The sequence below is a fragment of the Bemisia tabaci genome, chromosome 2 (assembly GCF_918797505.1).
Source record: "Bemisia tabaci chromosome 2, PGI_BMITA_v3".
Taxonomy (NCBI): Eukaryota; Metazoa; Arthropoda; class Insecta; order Hemiptera; family Aleyrodidae; genus Bemisia; species Bemisia tabaci.
The window spans coordinates 20,231,265-20,247,093 of NC_092794.1; the positions used below are offsets into that span (position 1 = coordinate 20,231,265).

Sequence of the window (15,829 nt, forward strand, 5' to 3'; positions counted from 1 at the left end):
TCTTTCTTCATATTATCAGGTTTTCTTTAAAATACAACACTAGACAGACAGAGCACGCAATTGAGAACCACAATCGAGCGTATTTACATCACAAGGAACTATACACTTTAAATTTTCGTGTTTCTCCGAGATTACACACTTATCTACTTTGCATTGCTTCAATTTTGGGATCGGGATGGATAAATATCTATGTTGGATAGAATTGGTGCAGCAAAAAAAGACAAACAACATCGTGAAAAGTTTTTACAAAATTTATTAATAAAAAAGTAGAAAAGATATGGACAATAGATCCAAAATAACTTAATTCAGTCCTATTTGTTATTTCTGATCCAAAAAAAAAATCCAATTATAATATAAACTAAGTGGTGTGGTAATCGGTTTTTTCGACCGACTGTCCCAGAGTCAAGTGAGGGTAGGGGCAGGTTAAGCCTCTCGAGCGCAGTTACAGTTTCTAATTATTTAGTTTTTGGCTTTTCTAAATAGCGTCAATGATTGGTCTGCATTGCATCCAGAAGTCATATCGGGGCATACATAATTTCACCAGCGAGAATAAGGCCCAATAATGGTTTTGTCCAATGAAATTTATGTAGGTACTGATATAAAAATTAGAAAATTTCGTTACTTCGCACTAGATAACTGTCTATGAAAGCGATAACGTCTACGTCCTAATACACTGTGATTATCAATTTGTGTTAATCATGACTGTGAGATACAATGCTGAAACCTAGTTAGCACACTGACTTGCAGCTAGGTTCCTGTATGATTGAGGTCTCACCATTAAACTGCATTTCTCAATAGAATAAAAAGATTGGGAGAGAGACGATTTTTAGGGTTAGATTGGAATCTCACTCGAAGTGTTTTGCAATCTTACAAAATACGCAACGTAGGTAGGTACATAAAACTTGCAGAGAGTTTGCTGAACAAAAATGCATCTTGTTAGAATATTTCAAACAGCTTAGCGAATAAGTTTGCAGTCGTTAGTTTCCTGCAAGTTTCCTGCAATTTTACCAAAAGCGGGCAAATTTTCCTTGTTCTTGCAACCTTGCAACAAGATAGTTGGATTTATGTTTGACAAGCAACCAACGTCAAACTCCCAATGAGACATCGATGCAATTTTTACTCAAATAATGCTTGAAGCTGGATGCAAAGAATTTCTACGCTCAATTTTCAGCTGTAAAACAAGGTAATTTTTGGTTTGCCCCAGGCAAATTAATTCTTGCTGCTAGCTTACCATTACATAAAGAATAGTTTCGAATAAGAATTTTATAGCAAGGGTGCAGTAAGCTTACGACAATATTTAGTGAGGTTGATACACCACTTTGCTGCAAACTTGCCTCGACATCTTGTTGCAAACTTACTGTAAAGTACATTTACCGATTTACCAAAACGGCGGCGAGTAACGATATTTTCTCCAAATGATAAAGAACAACCTTGTCTGTGCATTGATGCAAACTCCTTATGCTTGTCTGGGTACTTGCTCAGCTTGTTCCTAGACCACACTGCAAACAAAAATATAAACAACTTTACATTGCGCTCACATTACGAATATGGCAAGGCTGTAGTCACGAAAGAGTAGGGATATGCTGGAATTTTTCGGAGCTTATTTGGGATTTCATTTGTCTTTTCCGCATGCATTTTACTCCATGGCAGCAGGATCTGTGTGAAAAAGAATGAAAACAAGAACCAAATTTCTCTTACTTTGATAGTATCCTCCCTCCGCCTAAACACATCGACAGTCCAAAAGCTGCCTATTTTGGAGCCTTAGGAATTTCATTAAAAGGTGTCCTAGCCAAAGCCTTTTAATGAGACAATCATCCACCAAAATTTTTTGATTGAGCGAAAAAGCGTTTCAAAATTTACTTTTTTACCACTGAAAAATACTTATATTTTAGGTTTCTCAGTAAAAAAAAGAAGGAAAAAAAAAACACTTTAGTGATGCCTTTTCTTTTTCTAAGAGACAGTATCATCAGCTAATGTTCCTTGACGTGAAGACCATTATTGACATAGAGATCAAGAGAATGGGTGAGTTACAGGGAGCAGCGTTGCAAAGTTTTTATGCAGGGTGTCCGGTGCCCCAGATCCTACGCTTTTTTCTGAGTTATTTCAGCATCCTGCGGGGCCAATTCCTCATTCAACCTCCAACTTCGTCCGACCAAAAATAACCGAGAAAAAAACCTGGTACCAGTAGTCGGGGACACATAGTGTAAACTTTGCAACGCTGAATCGCAATCATTTGTTAAATCGTTGATTCAAAAACAAGACTCAATGCCGAGTCACATCAACTGTTAATACTTCGCCTTAGAAAATGCGAAGGGATTAATTAAAGTTGTTTTTTATAACTGGACTACATTTTGCTATTCGGAACTATAAATTCTATTCCCGGTTTAAAAACAACGTATGTGCCATTAGTTTCCCTATGCACATAAGTGTTTTTTCAGAGAAGCCAGAATTTCTAGTTCCAAATTGCAAAATGCAGTCCAACTGATGAACCTTAAATTTTTACCATTTTTACCATTTTTTAATGATAAAAATGTAAAATTTGCAATGCTGTATACTGCCAAGAAGAATTTTTTGTTAAATTTGAAAATTTCAATGAGGGATTAACTCATCGTAACGATGACCAAAGTGTAAAACCGAACGTATATCTTTCTTTGAGACGCTGCAGACTTCCTGTCATGCTTTATTGATTCCAAAAAAGACTAGCCAACGTCATTTCTAGAAAGTTTCCTCGACTCTTTCTCTCTGTTGGCAGAATCTTTGTTCAAAATTTTAAGCTACGAGGTTGACTAGTTTCACCTCGAAATAATAAAATTGGAGCGGGAATTTTGAAACACCGCAGTGAATGTACGTGGCTTCGCACGTTGGCCATCGATGAGGTTTTGTTAAAACTCATTTGAACAAATTTGATTCTCCAAAAAGAGCACAAGAATAACTTTTTTCAGACAGGTTCTTTTAAAAATTCGAAAATCCAAAATGACAGATGTGGCCCAAAACACTATTTTGATCTCGAACCGATTTGTATGCAAACTGGCATTCTGAAGTATTTTTAAATGGAAAATCCGAATTTACAGTCCCATTTTCAAAATTAGAAACTCCAAAACTGTGATACGAGCACCGAATACCGTCTTATTCGTTCCTGAGGTTCAAAATTGCCAATTTTGGATAAGAATATTTCGTAAAGTTGAGTGAAGGCGAGGGATGTTTCAACAGTTGAAAATTGCCTGGGTAACATTAATCGACTCCTTACTACGGAGGCAATTAAATGATCAATTGTAAAAAAAATGAGTTTATGGAAACTCCAAGGTAAAAATAACGCGTTTATTTTGAGAAAAACTACCTACATATGATTTTTTTTTTAAAACTATGATTTGATTTGAGTTGCTCTCCGAGTATCAAGACGAACGCATTGATTTATAATTGTTTTTTAAGTACGATCAATTAAGGGGTTTGGAGGACAGGCTGCATGAATGCAGTTTTTGTTACTTTAAGAAATACGTGCTTAAAGTCCGAAAATTATGATGAAGCATTATGACGGAAAGAAAGTTCAAGCTCACTTTTCGGTGCTTAAAAATTGGAATTTCGGAGTGAATTTTTCTTCAACTTTTTAATTGAAACGATTAATATCTTGATTTTTTAAAAACTGCATTTGTGTGCCCTGTACTCCAAGCTCCTCCAATATTTTTAAAAAAATTCAGTAATATGCAGTACAGCAGATTGAGCATTTTAAAATCTAGACTCTACGGCATGCATGACCTACCTTTTCGTTGTATCGCCTATCGTCTGAGATGATTGGCTTGTTGCATTCATCCGCTAGCAGGGTATCGTTTAACGTTAGAGCCCGAAGATGACGTGGTGGGAGACGCATTTTGTACTTTTGACACAGGACTTCGACTCTTCGATGGCACTCCGACAGTTTTAGGGTCATTCTTCTGACTCTGGGCGTTAGAATCGGCTTGACTTTTCTGCTCGACTTTTGGACTGGAAGTTGGGGCAGCTGCAACTTGGGTAACCGGTGCTTTTAAGCTCACCGGTGTAAAAGTAACTTTTCTTACAGCTCCAACTTTCCCCACATTTTTATCGCTTTTCGATGACGACCCCGTGTCCTTACTCGGTCCAGGGCTACCGACACTCTTAGCTTTGCCGGTGATTTCCGGTTTCACTGATTTCTTTCCCTGTGCCACGTTTGAACTTTTTTGCGGCACAGACATCTTCAGCTTGCTCCAGAAGTCATTTCCGACAGCCCCAGACTTGCCGAGTTTAGGATTTCCGATGATGTTTTTCGTTTTCCCGTTCCCGATCATTCGTTTTTCGGAGGTAGCCCCCCTCCCATTCCCAACTGAAGGAATCGACTTTGCCACTGATTTTTGATTTCCCGGCGCACTGGCAAGTTTCATCCCTGCGCCAACTTTTTGAGCCGCACTCGGAATTTCTGGCGGTCTCTGACTTTCGGTCGGGACATGCGGAGCCTGGACCGTCTTCTCAGGATGATACGTCAACTTGGCACGCTTTTCTTCCACAAGACGTCGTTTAGTCGCTTCTTGTGCTGCGTCTATAATGCTGGTGACCAATTCGTAAAACGGATGATCCTGAACGTAGTTCGAAGCAGATGCTTTCGCAGCATTTGGACTTCCGATTAAACTGACATCGCTGGTCCCACTGCTGGCAGCATCCCTTGCAAAACCATGACTATTCGGGGCTTCATTTTTGGTTTCTATGACTGGGCTTGTCTGCAAAACTCGCTTAACAGCACCAACTTCATCCGTCGCTTTCGTTTCCGTTTCCGGTTTGCTCTTCGTGATCCACGTCTGACCCATTTCCGCCAGGCAGCGGAAGAGGTCACCACATCCTGCTTTATCGGAAGCACCAGTCTCGCTTTCTCCTTCAGTATCATTTTTTTCCGTTTTTCCGTCTTGGAATTGATCAGGGGTGACAACCGCTTTGGACTTCGCACACGTTCCTGTTTTGCACTGAGCTTCACCCGTAATTTCCTCCCAATCCGCTTTGAGAGAGCTTTGAATTTCTGTTAACTTCGAATCATCATGAAGATTCGATGAAATGCGGGGGTGCGCGGTATTATCTGACGAAGTTTGAGAATAGTCCCCTTGATTTAATGTTTCCCCCGTTGCTTTTTTATCAGTTGAACTATACGACATTTTTTCATTAGGTTCTGAATGTATGTTACTCGTAGAATCAACAGGTGATTTGCTGCCTGTGATGCCATACACATTTTCAGATTTCGTATTCGAGTCTGGCGAATTTGGGTCCTGCTTTGATGTGCCCACGCGTGTCGGCTCGGTCATTTCATTACGCTGGCCTTCGTACATCGCCGGTTTCAAGCTTTCTTCGTCAGCAATGTTTTGGTCTTGTCTGGCGGCGTTTACGTACTTGTTGATGTTTTGGTTTCCGGTGGCGCCGAGGTCATAAGTGCCTGCTTTGTTGCCAGACTTCCGCTGAGAACTCCGGAACTGAATATTTCGGTCCTCCTCGTCGGAAACAGCCTCCTTCGAAGGGTTCAAGTCCTCAAATTTGCATCTCGGAGAAGCTAGGTTGTCCTGGTGCGGATATCCCCTCCTGGTATGTTCCGGATAGTCCGATTCTGAATACTCTTTCCCCGTGGCAACTTGGCGTGACAAACCTGTTGCTTGTAGGGATTCGGGGCTTGTACTATACTTAGGACCCCGTTGAGAACTGTATTCTGCCCTGGGCCCTGAGTATTCCTGAGCTACCGGTCTGCGCTTTGAGCTTTTGATCAGAGGCGGCTCACGACTAACTTCAGATTTTCGATGGTTGCTATTGGTGTACCTCAAGTCTGTGTCTATTTCCGGGTTCGAATAGTAACTTTCGGGATTGGGCCTAGAATTCCGGATATCGCCTTGTTTCCTGAAATCAGATCCTGATCCTGCCTCCCAGTCCGATCCTAGTTTCTTTGGCTTATCAGAGTATTCCTCTAATTCATAATCATAATAATTTCCCCGTCTTTTGTCACCGGTAGGACGTTTGGAAACTGAGCTCTGCAGACTTTGAGTTTCAAGTTGGTCCTTAGAGTAGGGGAGGTTGACTCTGTTCCCCGGGCTCGAAATGTAGGGATCAGGGTCGTCCGAATTTTTGGCTTCACGTGCGACTGAATTTCTCAAAATCTTGTAAACTTTCTCGACTTGCTGCAGAAAGTCTCTGTAATTTATTTCACCGCTCCCTTTGGATTCTCGAACTGGCAAATGTTCGTTTGGACTCCTCACATCGTGCGGATCGTATTCTAAATTGTCTAAAATGTTTTCGGCCTCCGAGTCGGTTAAATAATCATCTACATCTTCTAGAGGTGCAGCCGTAGATTTCTTAGGAATCGCTCCTAGTATATTATCCTCAAAGGTGTCCTCCCTCTCAATGGACTCATCGGCTAAACTCTTTCTATAATTCAATTCTTTGTTGAGTTCTGCTTCTAATTGCCTTTGCTTGGATTCATATTGGCGAGATGACTTACCAAGAGTGGCTTTCTCCATGCCATCCGATTTCCTATAACCTTTATATTCTTTCTCGCCCAGCGTTTGCCATATATTCTCATCCTGCTCATCCGACCCTTCCGATATTCGATACTTTTTCTGACCCAACTCTTGATCAAAACCATTTTGATACTGTTTATTTTTTACAGGAGGCTGGTACTCTTCAGAATCGGCAAATGTGATTTTGAAATTCTTGTCTTTACTCATCTGTGTCCGACTACCCATTTGATCGACGGTTCCATATCCACTCTTTTTTTGACCAACCTTAACCGGTTCCAAATTGGAGGCAATCCTGTCCGGGTTCGCTTCAGTGCGTGAGCGAGATGTTTCCCAGTAGGAATGGTCTCTATTTCGATCCGCCCCAACGTATGGACCGGTCTTTTCTCGACTGGTTTCAACGGACACGGGCCCCAAACGATTTTTTTGTTGCTCCAGGAGGTAGGAACGAATCTTATCTATACCAATCCCAGAATCACCACTAGAACGACTTTTCTGCAATTTTTTCGCACTGGAAAATGAGTCTGAATGAGCCTCGTTCGAACCGTATCCACTCCACTCAGTCGAGCTCCTTTTGCGTCCCACAACATTTTCTCGTCGCATTCCTCGCAAATCGTCGTGCTCATAATCCAAGTCGGTGTTAAATTTGTTGAGTTTAGTCAAAGGTGATTTACTACCGGTCAGATACTTTCCATTATCTGCGTACTTCTTCTGATAGCTCACGCCAAGATCTTTTCCGGGCATCGACTTGGAACTCAAAGCGTATTTCGGGTTCGCTGAAGCGAGATGTTTCGATGTGCAGTGACTGCATGCTTGATTCTGTGAACAAAAATATTTTTTCACCATTAGTTTCGTCCTAAGGTTAAAATGGATTGCATTTTTCAACAAGGAACCGAGAGCATTCCAATGTTGCTAAGATTGTGCAACTTTTTCCCCCTTGCAAACGTAAGCTGGTCATCGAAAACAATTTTAGATTTACTCCCAATAAACTATGAATTCAAGACGAAAATTACCTTTGTGAATTTGATTTGTTGCGTGATTTTGGTAAGTTTACTGCAACGAATGTAATTTGCACAATCCTAGCAACATTAGAATGTTCTCGGTTCCTTTTTGCAAGATATAATCCAAATATACACGGAAAAAAAGAGCATGAGGTTGTTGGATGATTTGGAAATTTCCAATTAATTGTGGTAGTGCCCCAGTTAATTATGGTAGTACCAGTACCCCAATTAATTATGGTAGTCTTACCGCCCGATAAATTAGGTAACTAACCCAAATGTTGCGGTACTACCCAAACTTGAGTTGCGGCTATAGTACAATTGATTAGAAATGTCCATATCATCCAACAAATTGGGGTAGTACCATAATTTTAGGGGATAACCCCTGACATTTTTTTCCGTGTATGTAAAAATTCATAACCGCATTTTTTCAATTTAGTTTACCCATTTGAAGGGCTTGGAGTACAAGGTGCATAAGTGCAGTTTTTTATTTCGAGAAATACGTGTTTAAAGTTTCAAAATTACATGGATCCTCATGGCGGAATTAAAGTTCAAACTGATTTTTAATGCTTGAAAATTGGAATTTGGTAGCGAATCTCACACAAAATATGCATGATGATACTTAGTTTTACTTGAAATCATAAAATATCTCAATTCCTTCAAAAAATGCACTTATGCGCCTTATCCTCTAAGCCTTTTTTTAGCTTCTAGGACTTTATGTCCACCTACCTTTCGTCCATTAAATAAATGTCCACCGCTATTTATGTCCACTAAACGTTAAGTCCAGTCTTTATTAAGTCCACATGATTTAATGTCCAACCATGAATACGTCCAAAATTGTCCAAATTGTGGACATGTTATGTCCACATTTTTTTCTTCTCATTTAAATGACAGGAAACACCTCAAAAATAAATGCATACTACTACTAGTTAGTTAGTTAGTATATTTTAAGACGTTCAACGTCACAGGCTATTAACATCTTTACAGAGAATTTTGAAAATGGGAGTATATACGAAAATTTAGATTTTTAAATTAAGAGAGGTGAAGAGTTCCCTCATTCTTAAAAACATTTCATTCATGAATAATCAAGTCATGAAAGAGAACAGACTCTAAGAGCAGATAAAAACATATGTTCATGTGTACACTGTACGGATATGATAAGATGAAAACCAAAGCGGGAGCCTAAGAAACGCTCCAATGCCAAATTAAACATTTTTCAGTAACAGATGCAGTCAAAATTGAAAGTCCTTTTTAACTAGTTATTTCGTGCGCCTTCAATCTTGTAGGATACGTGCAACGCCTCTGACGCGAAATAGTTGCTTAAAGCGTTGCGGCGCGGCAGGCAACCAGCGTGACACGCGCATAGGCGCCTACAAACCTAACGGGATACTTCCCGCGTCGCGCAACGCGTGAAGTATCCCGTTTGGTTTGTAGGCGCCAGTGCGCGTTCTGCGCTGCTATCACGCCGCTCCGCTCTGTGTTCGGCTCTAATATTTAAACTCACAGAGTCAGCGTTTTTCAACTCATGATTTTGAAATGTTTGCACTATCTGCAAAAGAAATATGTACTACTGGAAAATATAATGTGTTTTTTTGTAAATATAATAGTGGCTCCGTGTCAAATTTAATTATTTCCAAAGCATTCAAATTTATTCTTTTATGTTTTGGGCTTTTCACTGTGCTGCAGCGTGGTGTAAGCGCAACTAAACGCTCAAAATTGGACGTATTCGACTCAAGAGGGTCGATGTACAAATAAGTTAAAAACAAAAAATTGCGTGCTTCTTAGTTTTTTTCCTCTTTTATTAATTTTTGTATAGTTTCTTTCATCACAACTAACGGCTCATTGAGATTCATATCGATGCCATTGCTTGGAAAAGGTTTTATAAATATATACCACGTTTTAAAAATGTAAATGGTCTTAAAATGAAGTAATCAATTTCATTTAAAAAAAAAGTACATTTGCGGCATATTTTATATCGGAAATTTCAAGAACAGGATGAAACCAAGTATTTACCAAAGACAATTTGAAAAGATGAATCAAAAGAAGAAATTAACATTTCATTTAAAATATGAGTTACGATAACAACACCTCATTCTCTCTTAATTTTCTCATTTCGATATTGTCAATATAATTTTGAACACGGACTAAAATATGACGCTTGAATTTGATTTTAGTGGACTTTACATTTGTGAACTTAACTTAGTAGACGTTTAAGTAATGGACTTAACAATAGTGTGGGCTTTAGAACTGTGGACGTAAAAATTGTGGACGGAAAGTCTGTGGACGTAAAAAAAGTGGAAATAAAGTCCGTGTACTCTACTTTAAAATCAGTGCATGTGGAGAAACTGTAGTCAGTTAATGAAGTATCAATATCCTTCACCAGCTCAGGCTTTCAAAGCAAAATTTGGCATTTTTAGATGTATTACATCCAAATTCTCCCAGAGCAGTAATCAGGAATTCCATTACAATATGGAGGTTTTAAGGGCCGTATTCACAGTCTTTCCTCAAGACTTCCTTAACCAATGCAAGTCTTACGGCTGAGGGTAAGTAGGTATTAACGTTTCAGTAAACGACTATGAACATCATGACCACAAACCTCATTCAAATCGACTAAAATCTTAATAAACTCAGATGAACAGATGCGCAAGATATACTAATTTTTTCTCATATTCGCATCTCTAAAAGCCTTTTAGTACCTTTTAAAGCTTGATTTAGCTTTGAAAAGCTTGAAGTTTGAAAAATGAACAGGACTCTTTGAGGTGACGAATAATTTAAAATAGTACTGACAATTTTGGGTCATAGTTTCATCACAAATCTAACTTCAGAAATAGCCTCATTTCAAATTGCTCCTGATTTTCCGAGAATATGGCATGGTATTCCTTTCTACTATAGGTCCACATGCATGTATTTCTGCCAAACGGAGCTATGTGCATTATGACGTGAGCCCTGTTCTAGGCATATACTCTCATGGGTCTCAGCGCTCGTGTCTTAATGCACATGGTTTCGTTTGGCAGAAATACGTCCAATTTATATTACATGTGCTAAAATGGGCTGTCTTTAGGGGCTAAGATTTAAAAATTTTCCGAGGGAGGTTCCTTTGCCCCCTGGCCCCTACGATTGCTGAAAGGAAAAATGGACTACATTTTGCAATTAGGAACTATAAGTTCCGGCCCGGTTTAAAAACAACGTATGTGCCATTAGTTTCCCTATGTACATAAGTGTTTATTCAGATGAGCCAGAATTTATAAGTCCAAATTGCAAAATGCAGTCCAAATATAATTGCTATTAAATATTTTTAATTAGCTTTTTCATTGATAATAAAGTTTAAGATTAACGCTTACAACAAATTTAAGGCCTAGTTGACTTTTTGTCGAACCGATAAGACAACTAGACGAAGCTTTCTTACTAGTTTTTAATGATCGGTCTGCTTTAACGAACAAAGTGATTGGACGCATCTCTGCCAAACGGAACTATGTGCATGGAGAAAAGAGCCCTGAGACCCATAAGAATATGAACATAACAGGGCTCACGTTATAATGCACATACTTCCGTTTGGCAGAGACTTGTCTGATTAATGTGCATAATACGGGCCGCACAGAGCATAGGGAATCGCAATTAAAATGAGGCAACCTCATGACATAGGCTGCGAAAAATCCGGCCATAAATGAGAACGGCCTCAAATTCATTTTCAAGACAAAAAATGTGAAGTTAAGAAACAGTGAAAGAAGTTTTCCCATTACAGCTAATCAATTACAGACATGATTTTTTTCAGTAAATGAGTGACTAATACTCGGCGACCAAAACTTGCTGTGTAGTCAATTTTTTCTCAGCTGTTTTCTTTTTCGCGAGTAGTTGCGTCTGGATGAGTGTACATCTCCAATACTGCCCAATAATCAATTTTTTCGAGCGTTTTCCTTGAAACGGGTAGTTACATCCAGATTATTTTTTAACTCTTCGACTGCTTGATTATCCAATCTTTCGGCTGTGTTTTTTATTTCATCTTAGCTGTTGCTCAGCTGCGGCTGCAGATGGCAGATAGCACGAGGATTACTCTTCGGTGCCATGCCCATGCCTCCCTCATACATTCAGACAGCGTTTTCATGTCGTCTAGGGTAAAGTACCTTCATAGAGTACATAGAGTCGTAATGTAATTGAGAGAGCTGGCGCCACTTTTAAGCATTTTCCATGTCCCGAATTCCGAGACTCCTGTGTGACGCCGGGTCACTTTTTCGATACATAATCGATTGTTTGCGATACACGGGTACCCGGTCATCTGATGACAACAAAAACAACAACAACAAAGGAGATAGGAATTACCACGTATTCCACACCGCCATTTTGGATCAAAATGTATCGAAAAAGCGACCCGAACTCGGCGCACACCGGGCTCGGAATTCGTCGAGCAGAACATGGCGCCAGCTCTCCCATTTACATTACGACTCCATGTACTCTATGAGTACCTTACAGACAGAGTATGGCAACTGAAGGATCCACACGTGTGTAGATAATTCAAAGGTTGGTAACAAGTAGTGAACGTCAAAGGTTGGCAATAACGCTTTCACACCCGCCCCCACCTACTCTCGCCTAAACTGGCCGCCATTTTTTTAAACCTAAGAGTCTTTGTGAGACCCACTGACCTTACACTCCCTATAAATGCACCGGTAAAAAAGTGAAGTTGATTTCACATTCTAGATGTAAAAAACGTGTGCGAGAACTTATAAAATGCTGAATTACCCGCTACAGCAGTTACTTTAGCAATGCGAAGGTGTAAAGCTAACGTCTATGGTGGGTAATTCAGCATGCTATAAGTTCTCGCACAGTTTCTTTACATCAAGAATGTTAAACCAACTTCCCCTTTTTTCGGCGTGTACTTTAGTCTAGGGTCTTGCGACGCACTTGACTCGCTAATTAGTTCAAATGAGAGCAAACACCAATGCTAATCACTCAGTCGGACCTTAACTAGCCTGATTGGCATTTTTTCACCCCAATAAATTGAAATTTTCCCTATCAATTGGACGTATTTCTGTCAAACGGAACTATGTGCAATATGACGTGAGCCCTGTTATGCATATATTCTTATGGGTCTCAGGGCTCATGTCTCAATGCACATAGGTCCATTTGGCAGAAATACGTCCAATTAAGCATATAAATCAGAGAAAATTCATTTTTTAGGGATGTATTTACATGATACAGGAAATGCAAGGACATTTTTGGATGGATTAGCTAAAATTTATGGGAAATCCTTTATTGTATGTCTATTGAATTTTCTCCTCTGTATCTGACATCGAAGTTTTTCCAGTCAAATGACCCCTTCCGCCGATAAACCATCATGCAAAGCTCATCTAAATGTTTTTCTTCGGAGAAGGAAGGGGAAAAAATTCTCTCAGGTGTTTAATGGGATAACTTCTGCCCGATGTTTGCAACCAAAGCTAATGAACTTCATTTTTTTCCAGCACCTTCGAAAAATCAAGTTTTTCAAAACAGGGGTTTTTCCGAACTGAAAACGCGTATTTTGGAAAATTCAAGCTCCTGAAAATGGAAATGAAATGAAAAAATACCGGGGCCATTTCCGGCCTCAAAAGCGGCTGGATTCCATAAATCAGAAATTGGTCTTACTGATGACGATCGGATAGTGAAAACCGGAAATCGGCCTCATGCATGACGCGATCAGACACCGGGAACCGGATATTGTCTGGATAGATGTCGCAGCCTGGTGTCGATTTTTTTGGGTTTCCGGATATTGGTTTGATACATGTGGCAGCCGGAAATCGATCTCACGGTGACGCGATAGGTTACTGTAAACCGGATATTGTCTAGAAAGATGCCACTGGAAAATACATAATTTGATGGATACCGAATATCGGTCGGGTAACAGTGGTCAGATACTGGAAACCGGATCTTGGTCGGATCTACACTACGGCTGGACGCAGAATTATTCCAAAGAGTGAAACAGGATATGCATGTAGATCAGGCCTCCTACATAGGGGGGGGGGGGGGGTTGCCGGGACTCCAGCCCCGGGGCTCGGGGTCTGGAGGGGCCCAGTAGGGCCTCCCAGAATCACAAAAGTGTCCATTTGTATTACCTTCCTGCCGGCAAAAGTAAAATAATTTTGTTGATTGAGATTTTGCTCGAGGCCCAGACAGGCTTGCGTCTGTTCCTGGGATAGCCTACCCTTTGCCAAAACTTTCTGAAAAGGCAGATTTCCGGTTTCATTAAAATTTGTGTCCGACGTCGACATCAATCTAGACAATATCCGGTTAGTATCCGATTGCGTCATCTGTGAGATCGATTTCCGGTTCCGGGTGTCCGGCCATCACATCTATCTAGCTGCATCCGGAATCCCTAAAAATGGCATCAGAACAAGACATCTACCCGGAAATCCGGTTTCTAGTGTCTGATCGCGTCATCCACCTGACCAATTTGTTTTATTTGTTTTTGGATACTTATTTTGCTCCGTATCTTGATTGATCGTATTTTATATGTATGTTTATATATAATGAGTATTGATTACAAGAGTCTCCGCCCCCCTTCCCGCTCTACACTTAAACTAATTAGAGTTCATTTTGTAGCTCAATTATAAATGGTACACTGAAAAAAATTCCGGCCGTGGAAGCCGTACTTACGGACTATGTATAGACATACTGTCCACGCTCTGGGCTCAGAGCCCAAGATTGTCGGGCAGAGCAGCCGGAGCAATCAAAGCTACGGCTCCAGCACCCAGAACTTCTGGCCTCTGAATTCGGAACGGACAGTATGTCTATATAGCCCGTACCTTTTTTTTCCGTGCGCACTAAAAACAAAAATATTTACGGGCTTCATAGACATGCCGTCTGTTCCGGGCTCAGAAACCGAAAGTTCCGGGTGCTGAAGCCGTCGCTTCGACTGCTCTGAGTGCTACACTCGGAACTTTCGGTCTCTGAGTCCGGTCCGTGGACGGTATGTCTATATAGCATGTAAGCATGGCTTCTACAACCAGTTTTTTTCCAGTGTACTTATAAAATGAATGAAGATCCCTGGGATAAATTCAAGATTAACGTCAGCATCTTTTTTCAATGTAAAAATTATCATATCAAAATCCTCGAGTTGCGGCCTTTAGATTTTTTCGACACACTGCCCTGTTGCCTCACCTAACTTTGTGATATTTTAAAATACCAGAAGCGACTTCCGGTGAAACCCTTTGCCCGGAAAATGCAAAGCTTGTGGCGGTAGTAATTTGCTGCCCCCAAGATTATGAATTGCGACGTAAAAATGAAGCTTTTAAGTAAGACTTCCTTCATTTAACATGAAAAATATTCAGTGTTAGAGTTTTTGCTTAGTAATGACAGTTTTGAGTAGTTTGAGGTTGCACTTTTGCCAGTTTTTGGAAAATCAATCGCAACAATTATGATGATTAAAGTAATCTACAAAAACTTACCCTGGAGATTATAATAACACTTAAGACCAGCAGTCTGATAAAACACCGCACGCACATTTTTCCCGAAAAGACACATCACACTTATCGGAAGATGAAGCAAGTCGGAGCACTTGATTTACTGACCTTAACTTTTCTAAAACACCTCCTGCATGGTGCTGCATTAGTGCACGCGACGTAAACATTGGACGAACTTGACATGCAGCGTTGGGCAGGTACACTCTTTGAAGTTTGTTTTCGTGAAAAGTAAACTGTATTTATTTTTCGTGCACAGATTTTGTTGCCAAATACGGCACGTTACCTATTTCTCACTCTATCAACCGACAGAGGACAATTAATCGCTGGTGAAATATGATCCATCTATTTGCAGCGGTGAAAAGTTTTCAACACCTTGAAGAGGAGGCCTCTGTTAAGTTGCGTTCTTTTTTTGACGCGAGTATCAATAATTATTGCCAACAGAGAAAGTACGGTATCCTGAGCAGGACCTGATTCACCTATTTGCCGCCCATGGGCCGCCTATATTTTGCCGCCCCCTTCTCATTCGTTTGGAAACTCGATAAAAACCATCAAATGAACGTGCCAGCGGAGGCGGGGTGCATAAGACGCATTTACTCGTGTTGAACACATTTTTGGAAGAGCCCTGTCAACACTACTAGCAAAAGTTTACGAAACTTTGCGCGAAAGTTAAGTTCCGTAAACCTATCTCTGTGTGGACAAGGCCTTCCATTCATAAGAAATGAACGAAAAAATTATGAAAGAACAAACATAAATGTGGTTCAATGATTTTAACTTCCGCCACCGCGCCACGCAGGCCGCACCGCGTTGGACGCAATGCGTGAAGTATTCACGCAGTCTTGTAGGCGCTATGCGTTTCACGCTGACCGCACTGTGTTTGGCGCAATGCGTGAAGTATTCATGCATTCTT

At 40.4% G+C, this 15,829-nt stretch overlaps 1 protein-coding gene across 1 annotated transcript; it reads right to left on the minus strand.

The window, feature by feature from the left end:
- Positions 1-235: 235 nt before the first annotated feature.
- LOC109043667 (uncharacterized) lies at positions 236-15,157 on the minus strand. The gene is made up of 3 exons (XM_019060959.2): positions 14,908-15,157; positions 3,758-7,313; positions 236-1,499 (listed from the first exon to the last, which is right to left on the minus strand). Exons 1-2 carry the CDS (start codon positions 14,962-14,964, stop codon positions 3,804-3,806), a joined length of 3,567 nt encoding a protein of 1,188 aa, XP_018916504.2. The 5' UTR covers positions 14,965-15,157; the 3' UTR covers positions 236-1,499; positions 3,758-3,803.
- Positions 15,158-15,829: the final 672 nt, after the last annotated feature.

Coding starts and splice junctions, on each gene's coding strand:
- LOC109043667 (XM_019060959.2), bottom strand. CDS start 14,964: ATGTGCGTGCGGTGTTTTATCAGACTGCTGGTCTTAAGTGTTATTATA. Junction 7,314..14,907: donor GTGTTATTATAATCTCCAGG/GTAAGTTTTTGT, acceptor TTTTGTTCACAG/AATCAAGCATGCAGTCACTG.